General features: G+C 43.6%; 1 protein-coding gene across 2 annotated transcripts; it reads right to left on the bottom strand.

The window, feature by feature from the left end:
* Nucleotides 1-1,459: 1,459 nt before the first annotated feature.
* N4BP2L1 (NEDD4 binding protein 2 like 1) lies at nt 1,460-24,140 on the bottom strand (the record flags this gene model as incomplete). Of its 2 annotated transcripts, none has more annotated exons than XM_081083574.1 (5): nt 23,749-24,140; nt 6,278-6,405; nt 5,900-5,988; nt 3,999-4,075; nt 1,460-2,911 (listed from the first exon to the last, which is right to left on the bottom strand). In XM_081083574.1, exons 1-5 carry the CDS (start codon nt 23,916-23,918, stop codon nt 2,653-2,655), a joined length of 723 nt encoding a protein of 240 aa, XP_080939700.1. In that variant the 5' UTR covers nt 23,919-24,140. The 2 variants fall into 2 exon arrangements, with proteins under 2 accessions (XP_080939700.1, XP_080939701.1); XM_081083575.1 differs by lacking the exon at nt 3,999-4,075 and adding an exon at nt 3,881-3,949 and having other exon boundaries at nt 2,855-2,911.
* Nucleotides 24,141-26,048: the final 1,908 nt, after the last annotated feature.

The following is a 26,048-nucleotide window of genomic DNA, read 5'->3' on the forward strand; positions in this document are numbered from 1 at the left end:
AGAGAGAAAAATAGATCACTTCTAGCTGGGATATGTAAAGTTGATGGCATTTAATTATTTTTATGTTTCCATACCAAGTATTTTAGGCATCATATGGGAGATTGGGGTGGGGCGGGGTAAAAGAGGCAGATAGACCAGGAAACTATTCTTCTGAACTCTGTAAAAGCTCCGGATCTGTAACCTGGAGCCAATTCTCCATAGCGGTCACTTTAGGTCTAGTAGCCTAAAAGTCCTAATAAGAGAGCCAGACAAATCGGGAGGGCTTGAATTCTGACCCTTTTGGATTCTTTGGAATCGAAGGTAATTCCAGTTTGGGTTCTCTGACACTCCTTCCTTTTACTAACCTAAATGACTCAAGCCCTCCTGATTGAGTGAATTCAGCAATAATCAGATCGACTAGACCAGCGGTTCTCAACCTGTGGGTCGAGACCCCTTTGGGGGTCGAACGACCCTTTCACAGGGGTTGCCGAAGACCATCGGAAAACACATATATAATTACATATTGGTTTTGTGATTAATCACTATGCTTTAATTATGTTCAATTTGTAACAATGAAAATACATCCTGCATATCAGATATTTACATTACGATTCATAACAGTAGCAAAATTAGTTATGAAGTAGCAACGAAAATAATTTTATGGTTGGGGGTCACCACAACATGAGGAACTGTATTAAAGGGTCGTGGCATTAGGAAGGTTGAGAACCACTGGACTAGACACTCAGGATTACCTGGGCCCTGGACTGCAGCATTATGTGAATTATCATGATTATTAGAGGATTATTGTGGAACATGCTTGCTTGGACTCATCGAACTTATTAAAACTATAATAATACCTTAGATCTATTCAAATTCACTAAACTTTAGTTTCATCAGCCAAACTTGGGAGATACTAATTTTTAAAATGTTAATGAATAATTACAGATGTATTGATGGTAGTCATCAAGATGTTGAGATTTCAATAGAGTCAGATAATGGAATGTCAAAGTAAAATAGTCTTTCTAAAGTGCATAGATAAAATTATTTATGTAAGCAAGTAAATAAGGTTTTTTCTTTTATATCCATTTATTAAAGAAGATTGGTAAATAAGTTTATGATATAGAAATATTGGTTTTTCTTTAACCCTCACCTGAGGATTTTTCCCCCCATCGATTTTTAGAGTGAAAAGGACGGTGGGTAGGGGGTGGAGACGATGAGAGACATGTTGATTGGTTGCCTCCTGCACATGCTCCAACTGGGGTTGGGGGTTAAATCTGCAACTGGGGTACATGCTCTTGGTCAGGAATTGAACTCAAGACTCTTCGGTCCTTGGGCTGACGCTCTAACTACTGAGCAAAACTGGCCAGAGTGAAAAATTGTATCTTAATATGGTAGAATTCTGTGGGATTTCGGTAATTAAATTTTTTATATTGTTGAACAAAAAAAGGCTTAGATTCAATGACAAATCCATATAAAGCAATACCATATACTATAATTTTTAATAACCATAAAAGCACCATTATATAAGACATTTAAAATACTTCACAGAACATTAGCAAGAAGCCGTTAGCCAACAAGAAATAAAGCATACAACCTACATGTTCTTATCTACTTTGGGTCTCACACAAAATCCGATTCCTCTATTCAGATTTAATTTGGATTCACAAATTCATTATTGATTTGAGGGACATTCCAGAGTTGTGGTAGAACTTCATTGTCTTGATGTCATATAAAACACCAGCATTGCTCATCTTATCCCTCTGTAACCTGTATCCTGGGATGCTTAATTCCTTGTACCCCCAAACATTGGGGCTGCCTACTAATTACACTTATAAGCAAAATTTTAAAAGTTGCTTAATGATTCATCTTAAAAATTGATGTTTTATAAAGGAGGTTTGTTTTATTTATACTATTAGCACAACAGCCAAAAGTTATTCAGGTTTAATCCTGTTCAATAGAGTGGTAGTTAAAACACAAAACTAAAATTGTGACTTCAAATAATGACACTGATTTTCCTCAGTAGCTGGTATAACTATTAAGAAGGATTTGACAGACATTTTTAACAATGACACGTCATTAGAATAAAGGAATAATTTCCCAAAGTGTCTACTTTGAAGGACAGTATTCCTTTAGGTGTATACTTTGTAGTATATTCATTTTAAAGGAAAATCAATATCATCATTACAGCCATATATTTCACATTTTTGGATACATAGATTTAAAAAGTAGCAATGTTACTAAAATTATTCCTGCCTCTCACTTCTCCCATCTTTCCAACTTTCCTGATGGAGATGAATTCCTGAAAAAATAGATTACTTCAGAGAAAGTGGTACTGAAGCTTATTATATATACTGTAAACACTTTATTTATGAACCTATGTGACTAATTGATTACATTCTTGGGTATGTTTCTCAGGTTTCATCTTCAAATTAATTTTTTCCTAGAAAGAGTGACTCGGTCTAACCAAACCTGCAGAACTCCCAGCATCAGGCCATGCATAGAGCATCACTAACAAATGCCTGTTGAAGATGAATATGATGACTTCTGCTCAAAAACGTTCAGGTTCGACTATTTACACTGGAATTACAGCTCTGACTAAAACTGAACAAAGAATAAATACCAAAAATCGAAGTAAAAACTGATTTAGGAAAACTCTGCCTGTAAGATCAGCCTCTAATATCCATGGTGATAACCGCCTCTTCTGTTAAAGGGGCTCTCGTGTGTAAAGCCCCCAGGAGCCCTCCGGTTTGGAAACTCTGCGTAGGTATTCCAGTATCCTGCCCCATTGGAAGGCGATGCACCGCTCCTGTCCTGGCTTCTGTTCACTCTGCTTGGTTTTTCTGCACGAAGCACACTATGAAAGGTAACACCGTGCTCATACCGTTCTTTCATTCGGTGTATTTTTTCTCTTGGGACTCCATGAATGTTTTTTCTACATGGGAAAACATGCAAACATATAGTTAAGGCCATATATCAAAATGAATTGCTTGTATTTTACAAGTCCTGTATTATTACATAGGTATGCACTCTATCCTCAGGGTTTAACTGTGACAAAAGCATAACATCTTGTTATGCAGACCTCTTTCAGGTTCCACTCCTGTTCTTCATGCTGCCCTGCACACCCCTAAACCACCCTGAGGCCTGTAGAAAGCTAATGCATCAGAAATGCTTTGTTTCTGGAAATCTCCATTCTGTGCTTTAAGACACAATAGAACACCAGGAGATCTTTTCATGGTAGATTTGCCTGTTAAGCATGAATATATCGATTTATGTGGGTCAGTCCTGGACATTTCTAGATGCTTATTAAAACAATCTTAAATCCTAGTGGGCGTGAGAATCAACTGGGGATATAAGTCAAAATGTAATTCCCAGAGATTCCAACTATGGAAAGGGAGCCATGAGCTAGGATTTTTAACATCCAGCTCAGGTGGTTGTGGTTCACAAACACACTTTGGAAACACTGTATCTCCTTTTAACCATAAGATGAACTAGCCTTATTCCTAAAAAGTAAATTGTTTTCACTGGTTACTTAAATCATTGACATTATCAAGTAACACAGATAATATCAGAACCCATGCATTCAATCAACAAGTTAGTATTATTTGGACATTTATTGCTTATAAATTAGAAGCAGCATCTGGACCACAAATGAACCACAGACTTTTCAGCATCTAAAGGTATTTATTTAGCCTAAATGCAAAAACACCACTGACATGTGCAATCCCATGCAGAAGAAAGTGCTTTTAAATGTTCATTAATGAAGAAGCATTTTAGCCGAATATTAAATGTATTCTTTTGAAGAACTGAATCCAAGCCAAGATATAGCATTATATTAGAAAACTGACCCAAAATTACAGTCTTCACATTAATAGTTCCCAAGTCATCAGTTTCTAAGAATTACCATTTCTGGCCTGAAAACTACCATGTCCATTTCCAGCCTGAAAAGATTCTTTTGTTCGGTCTGAAATACCTGAAAACAGCAGGACACATAATGAGGAGCTAGAAAAACACAGAAGTACCTGGCTAACTCTTGCACGTTGAATTTCCAGCGAGTCTCGGGTTCTCGGAATATAACTTCATAGTTATTTTCAAGTGCCTAATTTTTCAAAAGCACATAAAACATTGAACACACGGTATGTTTGCATGGGAATGTTTATACTGGCAATAAACATTCACTGCATATCTTTTATAAAATTTCTTTTGTTTTACCAGTAAGCCAGTGCCTTAGTTTATCTTAATAAATATAGTTGGTTCATGGCCATGCTTAGCCACTCTCAGGTTGTATTACAGTTCCCAGTGATAAATTTTGGTCCATTTTATCTACAACATAGGAAAATTATGAAGGTTATTTGTTTTAGACATTTTTAAAAATAGCTGAACTAGCTTAAAACTTCCTGTCCATAAGCAATGACCTCAATGGCTTCTCAGAGTCCCTTATAGGATTATCATAGATTTATGTCTGTCAAATGCCTTGTCCTATTCCTCATGCCTTGGTTAGAAAATGGTAGTGCCATAGAAGCAGAGCTTATGAAATAAAAGTGATTTCCCCCATCCTTTACATACTCTTTCTTCCAAAAGTAGTTCAGTGTGGCTCAGTACACTGTCCCCATTTCCTTGTTAGAAAACTTATAGTTTACCAAAATAAAAATAAAAAATAAAAAACTTACAGTTTACATATAAACACCCAAATATCCTTTGAATTCACAAATTCACTACTATGTTTTTATCTCAAACTGAACTCTCAATAATAAAAGTTCAATGAAAAGAGCTAAGTAAAAAGATGTCCTCTTCATTCTTGAGATGAACACTTCTAATTAGGAAAGAAGTCAAGCATCATATATGGAAAATATCTAATTTCTAGGTCTTATTAATAGCTGTGGATGGCTGAAAAAGATTGTACATAACCAGAAAATAAAAAGTAACGTGACTTCCCTTAAGTGACCTTCCGTTCCCCCTAACTCGTGGTTTTGAGTTGTGCCTTAATTAACTTCACTCTTCATATCCCTGTTCATTTCTCTCCCAAGTGGACTCTTGATCCATGAACTGAAGTGACCACAAAGTTAATGTTCATTCCCTCCTGTTTTCACCAAAGTCCCACCCTCGGGGCCTACATGAAGTTGATGAGAATATAGTTAGAGAAAAGCACACCTGTATATAAGCTATTTTGCCCAAAATGTAAAAAGAGGCCTAAAAATAGACTGCTATGAGCCCAGTTTGGGAGCTATTCATGACAAAAACAGACATTCAGCTGTCTCCTTCCTGTCCCCTGATTGTGTCTGGATCTTTTCTCCTTCCTACACCCAATAGGGAATGAAAATTCACTAGCCTAAGAGATGACATGTCTGAAAACAGTTCAGACTCTTCAAAATTAAAGAAAAATGTGCACACTGTATTCATCTTACTGTTTTTTCCTATTCTAACAATTAAGAGCTGAATGGTTATATTTGCATGCTAGTGTCTTAACAGGATTACAGTATTAATCTTAAATCTGTTTTTAAACTAAAAACTCTGTGGCCCTGAAACTCCCTTGCAGCAACACTATCTAGTACTGAACTCTCCGGCTAGTGAAAAACAGACTGTCCTCTAATAAAACCTGTAACTCTGTTAGTCCAGTTTCTCTGTAAGTTTCCACGGGTGCTCCATGTGGACCTTCCTTTAGGAAAACAAACGAGACAGAAAAGCTATAAAAAATTCTGATCCAGGACTATTTACAACTTGTACCCCAAGGTGATAATAGCATGTCAGCAAATTTGAGCCACTGAACAGCAGAGGAACACAAAAATAACTGCTTTACCTGCTCTGTGAGAGACTGTTAATACATATGAGATCGTGGTAGATCAGAAAATGAGAAAAGAACAAAAGTTTCAACTTTCTCACAAAATGTCCATAACTGAAAATTCAGAATGATACTTCTTCCTACCATGACTGCATAGGGCTTCATTTCCCAGGCGTGGAGGTTGGTATTATCAATAATAATGGGGGATATGCCATTCCTCATTGCTTTTCTTGCTGCAACACAATGTTATACAACAGTGAACAACATGCAACAGTCAGAGAGAAAGGGTGAGCATACCCATATCTTGTCATTTTATTACAGCATGTCCTCATCACACAAAGTTAATGCCGCCTATTTCAGGACCCATTATCAATCATTTTCTCTTTCCTGGAATCTAGGAAGGTTTGCATTCTGTTTGGGCGGAGGGGAGAATGGCAATTAAATGTATCATTCTGCAGCAGCTACAATCTACTAGTAAGTGCACAATAGGATTTCTCAGGAGTCTGAAAAAGAATTGGTCACCTCTTTTCTGGTTCCATTCATGAGCCTCCTCTAGGAAGTCTGGATTGAACTCATAGGTGCCATCTTCCCTGAAGAAAAAGTCATCCGTGCTGAAAATCAGGGCCCTGGGAAAGTCGTGTTGCAATTGTCTGGAAAGTGGGGAAGAAGAGATTGTTTTATGGCCTTGCATTATTGTAATAGAAAATCATCTCCTTCTGGTTCTAACATTTAGCAATTTGTAATTATGAGACCACCAGGTTTTGAATTGTTGAAATTCAATTTAAAAACAGAGATGCTTATTATCTCTAGAAGGCCCTGCTCCTATCAAAGAAGCCGGAGTGGGCTAAGAGGCAACTGTGAGCGTTGCCTAACTCTGGACACTAAGACGTGCTGTCACTGCCACTGACTTCTGCAGCAACCAGGACTGAGAGCGAGAACTGGGAGCTGACAGTGTGATGGCAGTCTGTCCTTACGGGCCCAGTTCCTGCCGCTGTTCCTCTGGGAGGTGCCAGTGCCCTTTTCCTCTCCCTTAAACTCTGTCCTGTCCTGGGTCCCATCTCCTGGAACTCTGTTCTCTCTAAGGACCCATCTCAGAAACTAATTCTTGCTCAAGTATGAAATGTAGATAAAAGTGATGGGTGTGTACTACCCCTACTAGGTAGCATTTTTACATTTTTTAAAATATATTGTTATTGATTTCAGAGAGGAAGGGAGAGGGGAAGAGAGATAGAAACATCAATGATGAGAGAGAATCACTGATTAGCTGCCTCCTGCACACCCCACATGGGATCAAGCCCGCAACCCGGGCTTGTGCCTGATTGAGAATCCAACTGTGACCTCCTGGTTCATAGGTTGTTGCTCAACCACTGAGCCGTGCCAGCTGGGCCATATTTACATTTTAACAGTGACCCAAACCAAATGAAAACACAAAGGAGAAGGAAAGAGATAGGCTTAACATTCCCCACATCTTCCTAAATCTCTGTCACTCACTCTAAATATGAAAATATCAGAAAAAAATAAAAACTACCATGGAGTCCCCCCTTTAAAGCAAAAAAACAAAAAAAGCATATTATGCACAAAATAACAAGATGTTTTCACTTAAACATCTTTCTTAGGGGAGAAGATGGATATTATGCTAGGTAGTAAGTGGGTAAATCCCTGAGCTTCCTCATCTGTAAAAATCAAGGGTAATGGCACCTATCTTGCTCAGTGATGACAAGCTTACCTTATAATAGACAAACATGTAAAATAACTGTCCCTCCACTAAGCTCACCAGCCAATCAGGAGAGTATGCAAAATACCCAACAAAGATGGTGGTTAATTTGCATACATAGGCGCAAAGCGGCGGGGCGAAGACTGAAGGCTCCAGCCGGAGGAAGGCCTGGGTCCCAGGTGCCGGAGGAAAACCAGTGCCGGCAGCCAGGGGAAGGGAAGGCCTATTGCACGAATCTCTTCGTGCAACAGGCCTCGAGTCTATATAATAAAAGCCTAAGCGACCTTTATGGCAGAATGACCAGAACAATTGGTCACTATAACATGCACTGACCACCAGGGGGCAGACGCTCAACACAGGAGCTGCCCCCTAGTGGTCAGTGCGCTCCCACAGAGGGAGTGCCGCTCAGCCAGAAGACGGGCTCAGGCTGGCTAGCTCAGCAGCGGTGGCAGGAGCCTCTCCCGCCTCCGCAGCAGCGATGAGGAGAAGCAAGCGAAGTGGTAAGGAGCAGCGAGTAGGTGGGCAGTAAGGAGTGAGGGGTTCCCAGACTACGAGAGGGATGTTGACTGCCGGCTTAGGCCCGCTCCCCAGCAGACATTCCCTGAGGGGTCCCAGATTGCGAGAGGGCGCAGGGACCACCCCCTCCTGCATGAATTTCGTGCATAAGGCCTGTAGTGATCTAATAACATGGGAAAGCTCCTAGGGCAGTGGTCGGGAAACTGCGGCCCCTCGAGTGTGGCTCATCCACAAAATACCACGTGCGGGCGCGCACGTACTGTGCGACTGAAACTTCGTGGCCACACTCAAGGGGCCAAAGAGCCGCATGTGGCTCGCGAGCCGCAGTTTGCTGACCACTGACCTAGGGCAACCCCTGACAACAGTGAATGTGTTTCTTTCCATTATCCCTACAACACTCGCGAGCCTAATTCTAACTTCAAGACAAATTCAGCCTGACCAGTGTGGCTCAGTGGTTGAGTGTCGACCTATGAACTCTTTTTCTCGTTTGTTCATCTCCATCAAGAAAAATCATCTCTGGCCAAGAAAGAACAGCATGAATGTGAGGCACTGGGACCGCAGAGAGTGAGCACCTACATCACTGGGAAAGACTTGGGTTCAGGTGTTGCCTCTGCCCCTTCTGGTCATGTGACCTATCTCTCTAAGTTTCTGTTTTCTTAACTGAAAACTACAGATTAAACAGAGCTTCTAACCCAGCCAACATGGCTCAGTGGTTGAGCGGCAACCTATGAACCACAAGGTCACAGTTGGATTCCCAGTCAGGGCACATGCCCAGGTTGCAGGCTTGATCCCCAGTGTTGGGTGTGCAGGAGGCAGCCAATCAATGATTCTCTCATCATTGATGTTTTGATCTCTCACTCCCTCTCCCTTCCTGAAATCAATAAAAAAATATATAGTTTTTTAAATCTATTAAGGAAAAAAAAAAAGAAACAGGAATCTGGCTGTCTCTCTTGATAGCCTTGTGGGAAAAGGTGGACCAGAAGATAATATATTTTATTTTATTTTTTTTAAATATATTTTATTGATTTTTTACAGAGAGGAAGGGAGAGGGAGAGTTAGAAACATCAATGAGAGAGAAACATCGATCAGCTGCGTCCTGCACACCCCCTACTGGGGATGTGCCCACAACCAAGTTACATGCCCTTGACCGGAATCGAACCTGGGACCCTTCAGTCCGCAGGCCAATGCTCTGTCCACTGAGCCAAACCAGTCAGGGCAAGATCATATATTTTAATACCCAAAGAATATTAGATAATTATCCAACTCATTAAACATTTATTGAGCACTTGGCATGTGCCAAGTATTATGTAAAGTGTTAAGGTACAAAAGTAAAATAAAGTAACTGCTTTTAAGGAGTTCACAGCCCAGCCAAGGAGCCAGACCCTGCCTACTGGCCTGACGCAGTGCAATGAGCTGGACACCTGAGTCCTACAAGCACTTAGGGTGGGGAGCCAGTTCTGACAGGAAAGCACCGTCAAGGAAACTGTTGCCTCTCAGGGAAGGAACTAAGAGGAGGAAGCTCCTGATAGAGGGCGTGTTATGAGCAAGAGGCAGGAAAATGAGAACAAAGATACTGTGCTTAAAAGTGCAAATTTTTTTCTTAAATAATAACATTTTTTAAAAGTGGAAATCGTATTTGAAACACTTTTCAATTCTGAGTACTACACAATCTATAGAGGGAGTTGGCAAGCTGGAGTGTGTCCAGAGAGGAGTGTCCAGGCCAATTTGAGGTCTGAAAACCATGGAAACTGTCAGATGAGCAAAGATCGCAAAGGAGTGTTAGGGAAAACAGATGATACAAGTAGAACATATGGTCACCCCCAGACCCTGGGAAGTCTGTGTGGAAAGGGAATGAACTTGTTCTGCGGGTTAGCGTTTGGGTCGGGCTTAGCTGGGCAGTTCCGCTGATCCTGCCTGGGACCGCTCCTGCAGCGCAGGCCTCATGCAGTCCGGGGTGCTGGCTGCTCGCTGCCTGTTACCCACATGGTCTCTCATCCTCACCCAGGTTCGCCCAGGCCTCTTCACTCATTCCAAGCGGGCGAAAATGGAAGCTGCCAGGCATCCACCACATGCTATCCTCCAAAGCAAGTCATTGCCGACCCTCACTACAGGACAGGACACAGAGAGTAGAAAAGGCAGCAAAAGAGGCAGCAATTTCAAATCTACCACAGATATTGAAAGTGATATCAAAGAGAGGTACAAAGAGGATTTGATGAAAGAAATTCACACTTTTCCATATAATGTTTTTTATTTTACTTTAAAGATATTCAAACTAAAAACCCCAAATCATAAGTCCTAACTTGAACCTCTAATGCAAGCAACTGTTATAAAGACACAACAGAAACAGTCTAAGGACAGCAGTGAATGCATGTTCAGGTATGTGTATTTTATATTTGTGAACACTTTACAGTTTCTAAGTTATTTTCATCAATATTATCTTGTCTATTAATGAGAGCTACGTTCAAAGGTTAAATAATAGTGTATAACTTATTTTCCTTATCTTTTGTGTGCTAATTAAGCAACTATGGATATGGGTTCTAAGATTTTTGTTTTTCTCTTTGGTCCCAGATTTAAGCCCTTATAAATCTGGTTTCATTTGTTTTCCTAAATCTGCCACTCACACAGTTTGTTTTGGTTTTTTATCATTTTCAGATTTGAAAGCAGTCTTATTGACTCTTGTTTTCCTCTTTTTTTATGGCTTATGTAAGCTATTGTAAGTAAATATTCTGATGTTTCCTTTAAAAAAAACTTTAAGACACAATTCACATCTTATTTGAATTCTATTCTTTTCTAGAAAACAAAAACAAATCACAACAGAGAAACTACTCTCCTCCTAGATTGCAAAGCTTTATTTAAAAGTAAAATTGCTCAAGACCATGTCTCACCATTTCCTAAGACATATCTGACTGTAGCCTACAGTCCTCCTAACAAGCAGCTCCTTTACAGCTCTAATGGAACTGGGGGTGCGGTGATCTTCCTGAATGATTACTCCTTCAAAAACATGTCCTATCTTCACCTGAGTGTTCAATTAGCATTGATAGCCACCATAGCATCTTGAATGTGCAAGACAACAGAAGCTCTCCTAATAAATAAAGACCTTATTAAATAGACAATCTTCTCAGACTTGAGTGGAAGTAACACCATTCCATCCACTTCAGAAGTGGTAAGGACAGTGCCCCAGGTCCAGCTCTTTGTTGTGGTGGATCAGGAGCCTCATGCAGGGGGGAAACTGAGAAAATGGAAATACAATAAAAGGAGGGAAAAGGAAAGAAAATTACTTCCACAGAACCTTCACCTCCCCAGTTCCCCGCTAAATTTACTTAAAATCGCTACTATGGAAGAAACTCAGGTACAACCATGATTTCACAACTTATCATTTCTTTCATGATTAGTGACATTGAGGATCTTTTCATATGTCTATTGGCCATCTGTGTGTACTCTTTGTTGAACTATCTATTTGGATCCTTTATCCATTTTTAATTGAATTATTTGGGGGGGGGGGGGGTTGGTGTTAAGTTGTATAAGTTCTTCATAAATTTTGGATATTAACCCCTTATCAGATGTATCATTGGCAAATATGTTCACCCATTCAGCAGGCTGTCTTTTCATTTTGCTGATGGTTTTCTGTACTGTGCAAAAACTTTTTGTTCTGATATAATCCCACTTGTTTATATTTTCTTTTGTTCCCCATGCCCAAGGAGATATATGAGAAAAATTATTACTAAAAAATGTCCGAGATTTTACTGCCGTGTTTTCTTCTAGGAGTTTTATGGTATCAAATCTAACATTTAAGTTTTCAATCCAGTTTGAGTTTATTCTTTGTATGGTGGAAGTTAGTGATCTAGTTTCAATTTTTTGCCTATATCTGTCCAATTTTCCCAACACCATTTATTGAATAGACTATCTTTCCCTCCATTGTATGTTCTCAACTCCTTTGTCAAATATTAATTGATCATATAGGCATGGGTTTATTTCTGGGCTCTCTATTCTGTTCCATTGATCTACAATTGGTTTTTATGCCAGTACCATGCTGTTCTGATTACTTTAGCTTTGTAGTGTAGTTTGATATCAGGTAGCATGATTCCTCCAACTTTGTTTTTCTTTCTCAAGATTACTGTGGCTATTCAGGGTTTTCTGTGGTTCCATACAAATTTGTGGATTATTTATTCTAATTCTCCCATGTATTTTTTTTAATATATTTTTATTGGTTTCAGAGAGGAAGGGAGAGGGGAGAGAAAGATAGAAACATCCTATATAATAAAAGCCTAGTATGCAAATTATCCCCTCAAAGGGGAATCAACTGGGCGTTTGACCAGGGGGCGGGGCCAGCGGCAGCGGTGGCAGCCGGGAGAAGTGAGGCCCCCCACCCCAGCCAGTGGCCACAGTGGCAGGTGGCCAGAGGAAGGGAGGCCCCCATGGCCGACAGCAGCGGCAGGCAGCTAAAAGAAGGGAGGCCCCCCCAGCCCACGACGGCGGCAGTGGCAGCAGTTGGCCAGGGGAAGGGAGGCACCCCGGCTGGCAGCCGGCAGCCGGCAGCCGCTAGGGACCCTACATGTGCACGAATTCTGTGCACTAGGCCTCTAGTCAATGGTGAGGGAGAATCACTGATGAGCTGCCTCCTGCACTCTCCCTCCTCCCCCCAGGGATCAAGCCTGCAACCTGAGCATGTGGCCTTGACTGGAATAGAGCCTGAGAGCTTCAGTCCGCAGGCCAATGCTCTATCCACTGAGCTAAACCAGCAAGGGCTTCACATGTATTTTTTTTTTTAATGCTTCTTCTTCTTTTCTTTTTTAAAATATATTTTATTGATTTTTTACAGAGAGGAATGGAGAGGGATAGAGAGTTAGAAACATCGATGAGAGAGAAACATCGATCAGCTGCCTCCTGCACACCCACCACTGGGGATGTGCCCGCAACCAAGGTACATGCACTTGACCGGAATCGAACCTGGGACCCTTGAATCCACAGACCAACGCTCTATCCACTGAGCCAAACCAGTTAGGGCTTCACATGTATTTTTGTTGTTGTTGTTAATCCTCACCTGAGGATATTTTTTTCCATTGATTTTTTTTTTTTTTTTTTTTTTTTTTAGAGAGAGAGTGGAAGGGAGGAGGAGAGACAGAAGGAGATAAACATCTATGTGAGAGAGACACATTGATTGGCTGCCCTGACCGGGGATCAAACTTGTAACCCAGGTACGTGCCCTTGACCAGAATCAAACCTGAGACCCTTCAGTCTGTAGGCCAATGCTCTAACTACTGAGAAAACCAGCCAAACCAGCCAGGGCTCACATGTACTTTTGAAGAACCATTTGAAAGTAAGTAGAGACATCATGACACTTTGTTCCTAAATTCTTTGTTAAGTGTCTCCTAAGAATAAGAACATTCTCCTACATGGAGGGATAGAGGCATGAAACAGGCTGATCCTACACCCACTTTGGCATTTTTTTAATTGAGGGGGATATTTCCACTGTGGAAGCTCCCTGTGAGAAGCAAGGGGCTCCAGTCCCACACCAGACCCCTAGCCAAGGGCTGCAGAGCTGGGAAGATAAGTCCCCATAACTATGGGCTGTAAAAAACAGCAGGGATTGTGGCTGAGTGATGGAGGTTGCTGGAGACCCAGCAGTTCCTCTTAAAAAGCCGGTGTATGGACTTACTTGGACTTGATCCCTCTGGGCTCTAGTGCTGGGATGGTGGCTTTGGGGGACCCAGGGATGTACAGGGAGGAACTGGACTGTCTGGCATCAGGGCAGGAACTCTGGGGCAGCTTTCTCCCAGACAAGGGTGCTCATAGGGGTCATTATTACTGTGCTGGGACCTCCCCCATTCCAGGACCAACTGGCAGCCATTTTTGAGTTTCCATCAGCCAGGCCCACACTGTTTGCTCTACTCAGGTGATTCCCTGAGACCCCGCCCCATCCAGTTTTCAGCCCCACCCAAGCTGTCTGCAGTGATTTTTGCATATGAATGGCCTGTCCTGGCTCAGGCTTCAGACTTTTCAAATAAGCAGTAGCTGGCTTCAGGATGCCCCAAACCTATCAATAAAAGGTCCAAGACCCAGCACTAGCACCTGCCTGCCTTGCTTCACAGCTGAGCCTCGCATAGGCACTTCCAAGCCTAATACAAGTAGCAACCATCTGCAGATCCCTCTGTAGCTCCTGCGGGGTGGCCCTACACAGTGACTGACTTTGCACCTCCCAGGAAGCCACAGAGCCAGTGCACCTGGTGGACAGCTTCAGGCCATACCAAATTACAAGTCTACACATCCACAAGGAACAAACCCAAGAGGCAGACTCAGTGAGCATCAAAGTCCCACTGAAGCAAGTCCTGCTCCATAGGGGTGTCTCCTGCACAGCATCTCTTCCACTGTAGTTGCTGTAGTCCAATTCCTTCCAGTGATGCCAATAACAATCAAGTCTCAATTATAAGACGACTGTGCACACAGCCCACACAGGGGTACACCTAGAAGACCCACCCCAGGTAACTGAAGAGGCTGAGCCACTGGGCCCTACAGGACACCTACTACAGAAGGCCACTCTACAAATTCCAGGAGAATAGCTCTACCTAATACATGGAAACAAATATAGGGAAGCAGCCAAAATGCAGAGACAAAGAAACATGTCACAGATGAAAGAAATGGAAGCAAGCAAACTACTAGATACAGATTTCAAAACAATGATTATAAGGTTGCTCAAGGATCTTAATGAGAGCTTCAAGGGACTTAGTGAGACTTACAGGTATCTTAGAATTTCAAAGACATGAAAAAGGACCAATCAGAAATTAAGCATACACTAATTGAAATAAAGAAAAATTTATAGGAATTCAACAATAGAGTAGAGGATTAACAAAAAAGAAAGAAAAAGAACCTGAGGTGTTGAAGAATCAAGAGACCTAGGCTAGTTCATATGCTAATCAATAAAATCAATAATAAAATAATATTTAATAAATAATTAAGATAAAATAACAATATTTAAAATGAATCTGCTCATGGATTTAAAAAGTTTCCTAGTATATGTCCAACTGAGAATGAAGCTAGGAAAGCCTTTTTGTATAGCAAATGACATTTACTTTGTTGTTTAATAAATGCTTTGTCCATAACCTGCATCTATCCCGCCAAGTTATTGAACAAAACTATTTCAACTGTAAAGAGTTATTTTTATGGGCAGATCTCCTGGCATAGGAACCCACAATGGCCCCCTTGGCGACTGAGCAGGAGGAAGAAGTAGGGGTTGCTGTGAAAGAGTTGACTGGGCAGAAAGTGCTCTGGGGGCCCGCACACGGGGTCATCAGCACTACAGATACACAGCACAGAGAGGAAGGGAGAGGAATAGAGAGTTAGAAACATCGATCAGCTGCCTCCTGCACACCCTCCGCTGGTGATGTGCCCGCAACCAAGGTACATGCCCTTGACCGGAATCAGAACTGGGACCTTTCAGTCTGCAGGCTGACGCTCTATCCACTGAGCCAAACCAGTCAGGGCCTATATAATGTTTTTAAAAACGTCCATTTCGCCCAGAGAAACCAAGATGGAGGCATAGGTAAACACCGGAAATTGCTGCCTCGCACAACCACTTCAAAAATACAACTAAAAGACAAAACAGACATCACCCAGAACCACAGGAAGGCTGGCTGAGTGGAAATTCTACAACTAGAAAGAAAGAGAAAAGCACTGAGACTCAGAGGAGGTGCGGAAATAAAGTGCAGAGGTACGGAGGTGCGCGGAAAGGGCTGGCAACTGAGGACATGGTTGTCTTTTTCAATTGGGAGAGAGTCTCAAGGTCCCGACTGTTCTGAACACCAGTTCCGGGCAAGTCTCTGGGGACCCAGACTCATATGGGGAGAAACTGGACTGTCTGGCATCAGTCGGAACTCGAAGGCGGTTTTCTCTCAGAGGTGCTTGCAGTGATTACCGGGACACTGAGATGTGCGGCCTCTGAGGGTAGGACTGAGGAGCAGCCATAGCTGCTTGCTCCGCTCTGTTGATCCCCTGAGACCCTGCCCCACCCAAGCTGTGCACAGAGGCTTTTGCATATGAAAGGCCTGGCCCTTGGCAATCTGAAAATTACCTAACAAACTGCAGCTGAATCAGAGAGACCCAGAACTTCCAAAAGAAGGTCCAAGACCCCACAGCAGCTTGCATTGCTTCACAGCTGGGCCTCATCTGGGCACCTCCAAACCCCAAACAAAGAGGAGGAATCTGCAGATCTCTCCATAGCTCCTCCTGGGTAGCCTCAAGCAGAGGCTAAGTTAGCAACTCCTTAGAGATCCAAGAGCCAGTGTACCCAGTGGTCAGAGTGGGACCATCCAGATTACAACTCCTTAGATCCAAAAGGTACACAATCAAGGGGCAGACTCAGTGAGCACCAAAGCCCCACTGAAGCAAGTCTTGCCCCAGAAGGGTGTCTCCAGCACAGAAGTTCTCCCACTGTAGACACAGCTGATTCTCACAGCCAATTGGTCTGGAGGTGAATTCCTCCAAGTGATACCTACAATAATCAAGGCATAACTACAACAAGAGTCTGCACAAAGCCCACAAAGGGGTGCACCAAGACTGCCCACCTCAGGTAATTGGGGAGGCTGAGCCACTGGGTCCTATAGGACAGCTAGCACACAAAGCCACTCTATCAACACAGGGGAACATAAAAAATGCGGAGACAAAGAAACAGGTCACAAATGACAGAAATGGAGGAAAGCAAACTACTGGATATAGAGTTCAAAACCACACTTCTAAGGTTTTTCAAGAATTTTCTAGAAACCGCCGATTAATTTAGTGAGACCCTCAAGAAATCTAGTGAGACCCTCGAGGTTATGAAAAAGGACCAACTAGAAATTAAGCATACACTGACTGAAATAAAGAATATTATGCAGAGTTCCAACAGCAGACTAGAGGATCGCAAGAATCAAGTCAAAGATTTGAAATACGAAGAAGCAAAAAACACCCAACCGGAAAAAAAGAAAAAAGAAAAAAGAATCCAAAAATGTGAAGATAGTGTAAGGAGCCTCTGAGACAACTTCAAGCGTACCAACATCCGAATTATGGGGGTGCCAGAAGAAGAGAGAGAGATATTGAAAACCTATTTGAAGAAATAATGACAGAAAACTTCCCCTACCTGGTGAAAGAAATAGACTTACAAGTCCAGGAAGTGCTGAGAACCCCAAACAAAAGGAATCCAAAGAGGACCACACCAAGACACATCATAATTAAAATGCCAAGAGCAAAAGACAAAGAGAGAATCTTAAAAGCAGCAAGGGAAAAAAAGTCAGTTACATACAAAGGAGTACCCATACGACTGTCAGCTGATTTCTCAACAGAAACTTTGCAGGCCAGAAGGGAGTGGCAAGAAATATTCAAAGTGATGAATAGCAAGAACCTACAACCAGGATTACTTTACCCAGCAAAGCTATCATTCAGAATTGAAGGTCAGCTAAAGAGCTTCACAGATAAGGAAAAGCTAAAGGAGTTCATCACCACCAAACCAGTATTATATGAAATGCTGAAAGGTATCTTTTAAGAAGAGGAAGAAGAAGAAAAAGGTAAAGATACAAATTATGAACAACAAATACACATCTATCAACAAGTGAATCTAAAAATCAAGTGAATAAATAATCTGATGAACAGAATAAACTGGTGAATACAATAGAATCAGGGGCATAGAAAGGGAGTGGACTGACTATTCTTGGGGGATGGGAAGGGGTGTGGGGGGTGCGGGAAGAGACTGGACAAAAATCGTGCACCTATGGATGAGGACAGTGGGGGGGGGGGGGGTAAGGGCGGAGGGTGGGGTGGGAACCGAGTGGAGGGGAGCTATGGGGACAAAAAAGAGGAACAACTGTCATAATCTGAACAATAAAGATTTAATTTAAAAAAAGTTATTTTCATATTTAAAAAGTTAACAATTTGTTGCAGAAACATGAGAAAATAAGTCAAGGGGGAAAGTTCATAATCCTTCTCTCTAAAGTCAACAACTATTGATCAACAGATGTCTATCTTTCACACATTAGTCTATGGGGATATGTACGCCCCTTTCTTTGACCAAAATAGAGGATTTGTGTGTGTATGTATTTATAATATATAAATGTCATATATACTAGTTTATACATATATATGAAAAATAGATATAGATAGCTTTGTTACAGGATTTTTTAACATACACATCTGTTTCCATTAATGACAGCATGACTTATAAGCCATAGTGTCATTAATTTTTTTTTAATGTCTACACTGGCTCACATTTTTTTCTATTATATAAAGAAACTCTGTAAGGTACATTCTTGTCTTCCTGTGCTTGTCCAATTTTTGCCTTCAGATGAATTCCTGGAAGTAGGACTTATAGGTCAATGATAATAACCTATTCTGAAATGTTTCTTTTTAAATATGTTTTTATTGATTTATAGCGAGGGGAAGGAAAAGGGTACATAGAAACGTCATTGATTGGCTGCCTGTTGCACTCCCCCAACTGAGGATCAAGCCCGAAACCCGGGCAATGTACCCTGACCAGGAATCGAACCAGCAACCTCTCGGCTCATGGGTCAACACTCAACCATTAAGCCACACCAGCTGGGCTGAATGTTTTTTAAATGAAATAGAGATGCTAGAACAAACTTAGAGGGCATCCTAATTTGTTAGTACTCCAATGTAATGAAAAAAATTTTAAACCACATAAAACTCCAACTTTTTTTTAATGTCGCCAAATAATTTAAATAGATGGTTTCCACGCTCCCTTCAAAACAAATAGGTGAAAAACATAGAAATCCAACATTGATTTGGAAGACAAGACATATCCTAATTTCAAAAACATTTTTATTTCTTTAATCAAATGAAAATTAAAAGTTAAGCAGAAAAAGATGGACCTGTATTTTTATTCTTCTGATTCAAGAAATACATGTTTATTATAGAAAATACATAAAATAAAGAAATCATGAAATTCCCAGAATCCAACTATACATAAGATAGCCTCAGTTTTACCATTCTCTATACGTGTATTTTTTTAAAAAAAAAACAATTTGGCTTCGTGAGAACATCTCTCTGCTGCCATATAATAATAATAAAGATGGGAGAAACCAAGATGGCGGCATAGGTTAACGCCGGAGATTGCTGCCTCGAACAACCACTTCAGAGATATAACTAATGGACAGAACGGACATCATCCAGAACCACAGGAAGGCTGGCTGAGTGGAAATTCTACAACTAGGAGGAAAGAGAATATCATACCCAGACTCAGAGGAGGCGCAGTGCTGAAATGAAATTCTCAGGTGCAGAGTGCTCGTGGAGCGGGCTGGCGGCGGAGGGCGCGGTTGTTGTTTTCAATCGGGAGGGAGCTTCAGACTCTGAGCTCCAGAGCCGGGCCAGTCTCTAGGGACCCAGACTCAAACGAGAGAAGCGGGACTGTCTGGCTTCGGTCAGAACTCGAAGGCAGCTTTCTCTCCGAGGTTTGCAGCGGTTGCTGGGACTCTGAGAGGCAGAGCCTCTGTGGACTGGACTCAGCGCAGCCATAACTGCTTGTTCCACCCGCCTTGTAGATCCCCAGGGACCCGCCCTGCACAAGCCCTGAGCAGAGCCATTTGCCAGATAGCCTCAGGCAAAGGCTAGATTAGCACCGCCCTAGAGATCCAGCACAGAAGCTCTCCCACTGCAGACACAGCTGACTCTCATAGCCAGTTAGCCTGGAGGTCAAATCACCCCTGGTATTGCCGACAATCAAGGCTTAACTACAACAAGACTGCCCACAAAGACCACTAGGGGGTGCACCAAGAAAAGATAAAAAAATGCGGAGACAAACAAACAGGACACAAATGTCAGAAATGGAAGATATAGAGCTCAAAACCACACTTTTAAGGTCTCTCAAGAACTGTCTAGAAGCTGCCGATAAACTTAGTAAGGCCCTCGAAAAGACTGGTGAGACCGCCGATAAATGTAGTGAGATCCTCAAGAAATCTAATGAGACCCTCGATGTTGTGATAAAGAACCAACTAGAAATTAAGCATACACTGACTGAAATAAAGAATATTATACAGACACCCAACAGCAGACCAGAGGAGCGCAAGAATCAAGTCAAAGATTTGAAATGCGAAGAAGCAAAAAACACCCAACCGGAAAAGCAAAATGAAAAAAGAATCCGAAAATACGAAGATAGCGTAAGGAGCCTTTGGGACAACTTCAAGTGTACCAACATCAGAATTATAGGGGTGCCAGAAGAAGAGAGAGAGCAAGATATTGAAAACCTATTTGAAGAAATAATGACAGAAAACTTCCCCCACCTGGTGAAAGAAATAGACTTACAGGTCCAGGAAGCGCAGAGAACCCCAAACAAAAGGAATCCAAAGAGGACCACACCAAGACACATCATCATTAAAATGCCAAGAGCAGCCGAAACCGGTTTGGCTCGGTGGATAGAGCGTCGGCCTGCGGACTGAAAGGTCCCGGGTTCGATTCCCGTCAAGGGCATGTGCCTGGGTTGCGGGCACATCCCCAGTGGGAGATGTGCAAGGAGGCAGCTGATCGATGTTTCTCTCTCATCGATGTTTCTAATTCTCTATCTCTCTCCCTTCCTCTCTGTAAAAAATCAATTAAAAAAAATATATTTAAAAAAAAAATGCCAAGAGCAAAAGACAAAGAGAGAATCTTAAAAGCAGCAAGAGAAAGAAACCCAGTTACCTACAAGGGAATACCCAGACGACTGTCAGCTGATTTCTCAACAGAAACCATGCAGGCCAGGAGGGAGTGGCAAGAAATATTCAAAATGATGAATGCCAAGAACCTACAACCAAGATTACTTTATCCAGCAAAGCTATCATTCAGAACTAAAGGTCAGATAAAGAGCTTCACAGATAAGGAAAAGCTAAAGGAGTTCATCACCACCAAACCAGTATTATATGAAATGCTGAAAGGTATCCTTTAAGAAGAGGAAGAAGAAGAAAAAGGTAAAGATACATATTATGAACAAGAAATATGCATCTATCAACAAGTGAATCTAAGAATCAAGTGAATAAATAATCTGGTGATCATAATAGAATCAGGGACATAGAAAGGGAATGGACTGACTATTCTTGGGGGGAAAGGGGTGTGGGAGATGCGGGAAGAGACTGGACAAATATCGTGCACCTATGGAAGAGGACAGTGGGTGGGGAGTGAGGGCGGAGGGTGGGGCGGGAACTGGGAGGAGGGGAGTTATGGGGGAAAAAAAGAGGAACAAATAATCTGAACAATAAAGATTTAATTTAAAAAAAAAATAGATACAGAGGCAGAGCTGCCTCGAACAGACGGTGAAACTACAGCAGGAAGGCCGGGAAGGGTGGGAGGGCAGGAGGGGGGTGGGTAAGAGATCAACCAAAGGACTTGTATGCATGCATATAAGCATAACCAATGGACATAAGACACTGGGGGGTAGGGGAGGCCAGGGGATTGTCATGGGCGGGGGGGAAAAAAAGGAGACATATGTAATACTTTTTGTAATACTTTAAGCAATAAAAAAAATAATAATAAATAAATAAATAAATAAAAATAAAAAAACAATTTGGTATTCTCCTTTTCTCCTCCACTGCCCCCACCCCCACCCCCCAAAAAAGTAGGCAAGGCAACTCCCCGAGGGCGGCAGCCTGTGACATCCATCACCCCATTTCACCTCACTGCACGCCTCCCTTAGCTATTGAGCTGTCGCCTATTTCCTTGTTTACGTCCCAGATTTCTGTATAAATGCATAACCCAACCCAAGGCTGTGCCAAAGGAACCCCAGAACTGCCAACACCCAGAGGAACAGGAGAACTCGCAGAGCTGCTTCCATCTTCACTTTAAAGTTTAACAAGTTCTCAAAGACATTTAATCTTCACAAGAGCTCTCTGAAGTAGGCAGAGCAGATATCCTCTCTTAACCTGACAGGAAACCGGGGTAAAGAGCAGTTGAGTAAAGGTCACAGCTAGTGACTGGCAAAACTTAGATTTGAAGCCATAAATGGACTCCAAAGTCAGAGCTCTTCACCTAGCAATTATTAACAAACTAAGTCTGGCAACTAGAACGGAGTCAGAAGGATCTTCAATAAATCATCTAACCTAATCCTCTCTTCTTATTCACATATAAGGAAAATAAGTCCCAGAGAGGTTAGGTGATTGCCTAAAGTCACCAGCTATTTCCTAAGGAACAGGATCAGGCACAGACTCCCAGACCAGTGCTCCCACCAGTTGTCCCTAAAGAAATGGCCTTCAATAAGCTGGTGTCTCATCCAGTGTCTTCTGATAAGCCAGACTTCACCCAGGAATTTAAATCCCAAAAGTGTAGAATGTTAGAGCAAGAAGGGACCTTAAAGGCCACTGAGGCCAAGGCACTCACTTTACAGATGAGGAAGGTGAGGCCCAAAACTCACAGCTTCTGATGGTCAAATCTATGTACCTCCACACATCATATGACTTCCCTCTGAACAATTATAAACATAATATGGACAAAGACATTACTTCCTTCTTTAACAGTGTGTGATAGCCCACAGATCAGCAAAGCCAAAGTGAAACTAAACAGGATTTGAATCCAGAAGTTACTTCCTTATTAACAGAGGTCAATCCCCCTGCCCGCCCACCCCACCCCCCTTAAAAATGTATCACAAAATAACCCCACTCTGCACCCTCCACCTCTCCATCCAGAGAGAAACCTACTGAAATAGGTTTTAGTTAAGGGTACTAACAGCCTTTTGGAAGTCAGCCATCGCATTAATCTGTGAAAATGTAGCAATATTGTTTTGCTAAAGGCTTCTACTCCACAAATGAGCTGGGAATCTTAACTACAACTGGCAACACATCACCAGGGCTGTCACAGTTCCCTGACCCTCCTCCCATCCGAACCATCTCCTGAATGTATGCTCCCTGGTTCTTCTTTGGCCTCATCTCTCTAAGGAAATGGAAAGCTCTCTGAGGACAAGGGACCACTTCTTCCACTGAAAACATACACTGCGCTTGGCAGAGCAAGACATGGCCCCTGCCTTCAAAAAAAACTTACACAAGGATAAACAGAACCATGTGCAAAACCCAGCGCAGTCACAGAGGTGTAACAGGAAGCCCAGAAGGCGAGATGCTACTGGTGGGTGGGTGGCTGAGTCCTAAAGGGCTAGCATCATGGGGCAGTGGGAGGTGGCGGGCAGGACAGGCAGCGAGAGAACCCAGCAACGTTGCTGGAAGCTCAGGTGCAGCAGGGAGTGGTGGGGCTGAGGCTGGCCTGGTGGGCCTAGCGAGCTGGCAGCAGGCGACAAGCCCTCGTAGTCCGAGCTGACCTGGCACTCCGGCCTCCTACGCAATTCGCGGGTGAACTCATTAGGGCGCCCATCGCGTGGCGCTGTCACCAGGGTCTGCGGGCCGCGCCAGCACCCTCCCGCGCACCTGAGCGCCTCCGCAGCGGCCCCAGCCACGCAGCTGCCCAACCTGCTCGGTTCCCAGCGCGCCGCCCGCCCCCGCCCTGGGCCCTACCCCTGCCCGCGCCTCTCCGCCGGGGCAAGACGCCCCTGGACGCGGCGGCGGTGCCTGCGCGCGGTGGGCGGCCCCGCGGCTTGCTCTGCCGTCGCCCCCAGGTTTGCCTGACGAGGAACCCGGCGGGCCTCCTGCCCCAAGGCCAAGGCGGCGCAGGTCCTCCTCGGCCTCCGGCAGCGGCGGCCAGGGCCGTGCCACCTGGGGCTGGCGCGGGTCGCAGCGCCAAGACCGTGCCCGAGGAGCCCGGCGCGGCACCCACGGCGCGGCCGGGCTCCGCACAGCCGGGCTGGGCCAGGCGCGGGCCGGGCAGGTGGCGTTACCTGGCCAGCGTGGTTTTCCCCGAGCCCGGGAGGCCTCGCAGGAGGTAGAGGTGTTTCCTAAAGCTGTGGCGGCGCGGGGGTGTCCCACGCGGGGGCGGCGGGGCTGGCGCCCGTGTCTGCGACTGCTGGAGGCTCAGCCTCCCAAAGGATTCGAGAAAACTCTCCTCCATGGGGCCGGGGCTGCAGCGAGGACCCCGGGTTCCCTGTCCTGAAGTCCCGGCCTTGGCCAAAGCTGTTGTTTTTGTGGCGCTCCGGCCATGTGATAGATGGAGGGGCGGCGCTGGCAGCCCAGCCCCTCCTCCCCGCCCGCCGAGCTGCGCTGCAGGGGAGGGGGCGTCCCCACCTGGAAGCTGACAGCCGGGAAAGGCGGGCTCGCCGGGCCGCCCACTGCCCTGCGCGGCCAGAGAGGGCTGCCCGGGACGCTGGGGCACTGACGGCCGCCTGGAAGCCAGGCCCTCACCCGCCCCACCCACGACGGCCTGGACTTTGAAAGTGAAATAATTTTAGTTGTTGAACGTGGACAGGGTTTTGAATAGTAAAGGCCACTGTCTTCCCCAATTGTGAGCAGCAACAGTGTCCCAAAGGCTAACACCACCCTCCCAGGCCTGTATTTTTTTTTTAATCCTTTATCACCTTGCCAAAAGTATTCTTAGAAAGCTTTATTGTCTCTACATAACTTTAAGTATCTTCTTATAAAGAGGACCCCTTAAAACTCAGATTGACCTGTGCACAGTCGCATAACCTAGGCCCTGGGAGAAGGAAGGGCTGCTATCAGGCAGGTACATGTTTTGCTGTCCCCTGACAGACGTGGCCTCTCTGGGACCCATTTTAGAGCCTCCCCGGCAACTTCTCCCCTGCCCCCCCACCCCCACCCCCGCCCCAAACAAGGAGCACTCTACTGAAACCATTTATACAGAAGCACCCAGAATTAAGTTCCAGTTCAAGGAACTGCTGAGCACCAGTGGGTTGGTCACCAATGTGGATAAAAAGGCCACATGCTAACTTGACTAACTCAGGAAAGTGTACATAGTGGCCTAGCAAACTCTAAGACCTAAGGTAACCACAGAGGATGGTCTGAAATGAAAACTTTAACTAAAAGTAGTATGGTGAGTAGTCACCTCCTAGGCGGTATCTTCCCTGACAAGGTCAGTCTTTACCTTAACTGAGCCTATTATCTTTAGTAATTTGTAACTTCCCATTTTTTCCAGGCCCCTCAGGGCACGACCAGATGCCCTAGGCCAGTGGTCGGCAAACTCAGTAGTCTACAGAGCCAAATATCAACAGTACAACGATTGAAATTTCTTTTGAGAACCAAATTCTTTAAACTTAAACTATATAGGTAGGTACATTGTTATTAACTTAATTAGGGCACTCCTAAACTGGCCGTTGCTAAAAACGTCCTCAATCTGATTGAGGTACGTTCGCTGAGGTCGACCCCTTCCAACTCTCCCATCCACACTCGTCTTGTATACTTGTTTCGTCTGTCTCCTTTCCGAAAACCAACTTCTGTGCATGGGAAGTTTCAATCGCACTGTATGTTCGCGCCCGCACGTGGTATTTTGTGGAAGAGCACACTCAAGGGGCCAAAGAGCCGCATGTGGCTCATGAGCAGCCTTTTGCCGGTTTGCCGACCACTGCCATAGGCTCCAGGACAGATACCACTACTTCCTTCATTGTTATTGTTATCATGTTAATTGTTAACTGTTAACTATCCTGCACTCACCTAAGTAAATGAAGTAGTGTCTATCATTTTACTTTTTATCCAATCCCAGAGGTTACCCCACCCCGCCTCCCACACCCCCGATTTGCTTTCTCCCAAATCCCTAATCTATCACCAATGGATTTCACGTAACACACTTACGTCTCCTCCTTTGATTGTAATGTATAAAACAAGGTGGAGAACTGCCATTCTCCAGATGGAGCATTATCCCAATCCGTTGATTGTCGACAGTTTGGCTCAAATAAACTCACAGAAATTCTTTACAGGTTTCAATATTTTTATGTTAACACCACAAAGGATGGTCTGAAATTAAAACTTGAATTAAAGCCAAGACCGGTTTGGCTCAGTGGATAGAGCGTTGGCCTGTGGACTGAAGGGTCCCAGGTTCGATTCCGGTCAAGGGCATGTACCTGGGTTGCCGGCATGTCCCTGGTGGGGGATGTGCAGGAGGTGGCTGATCGATGTTTCTCTCTCATCGATGTTTCTCTCTATCTCTCTCCCTTCCTCTCTGTAAAAAAATCAATAAAGTGTATTTTAAAAAAATAAATAAATAAATAAAAATAAAACTTGAATTAAAAAG

This window comes from Myotis nattereri (assembly GCF_964212035.1).
Source record: "Myotis nattereri genome assembly, chromosome: 2".
Taxonomy (NCBI): Eukaryota; Metazoa; Chordata; class Mammalia; order Chiroptera; family Vespertilionidae; genus Myotis; species Myotis nattereri.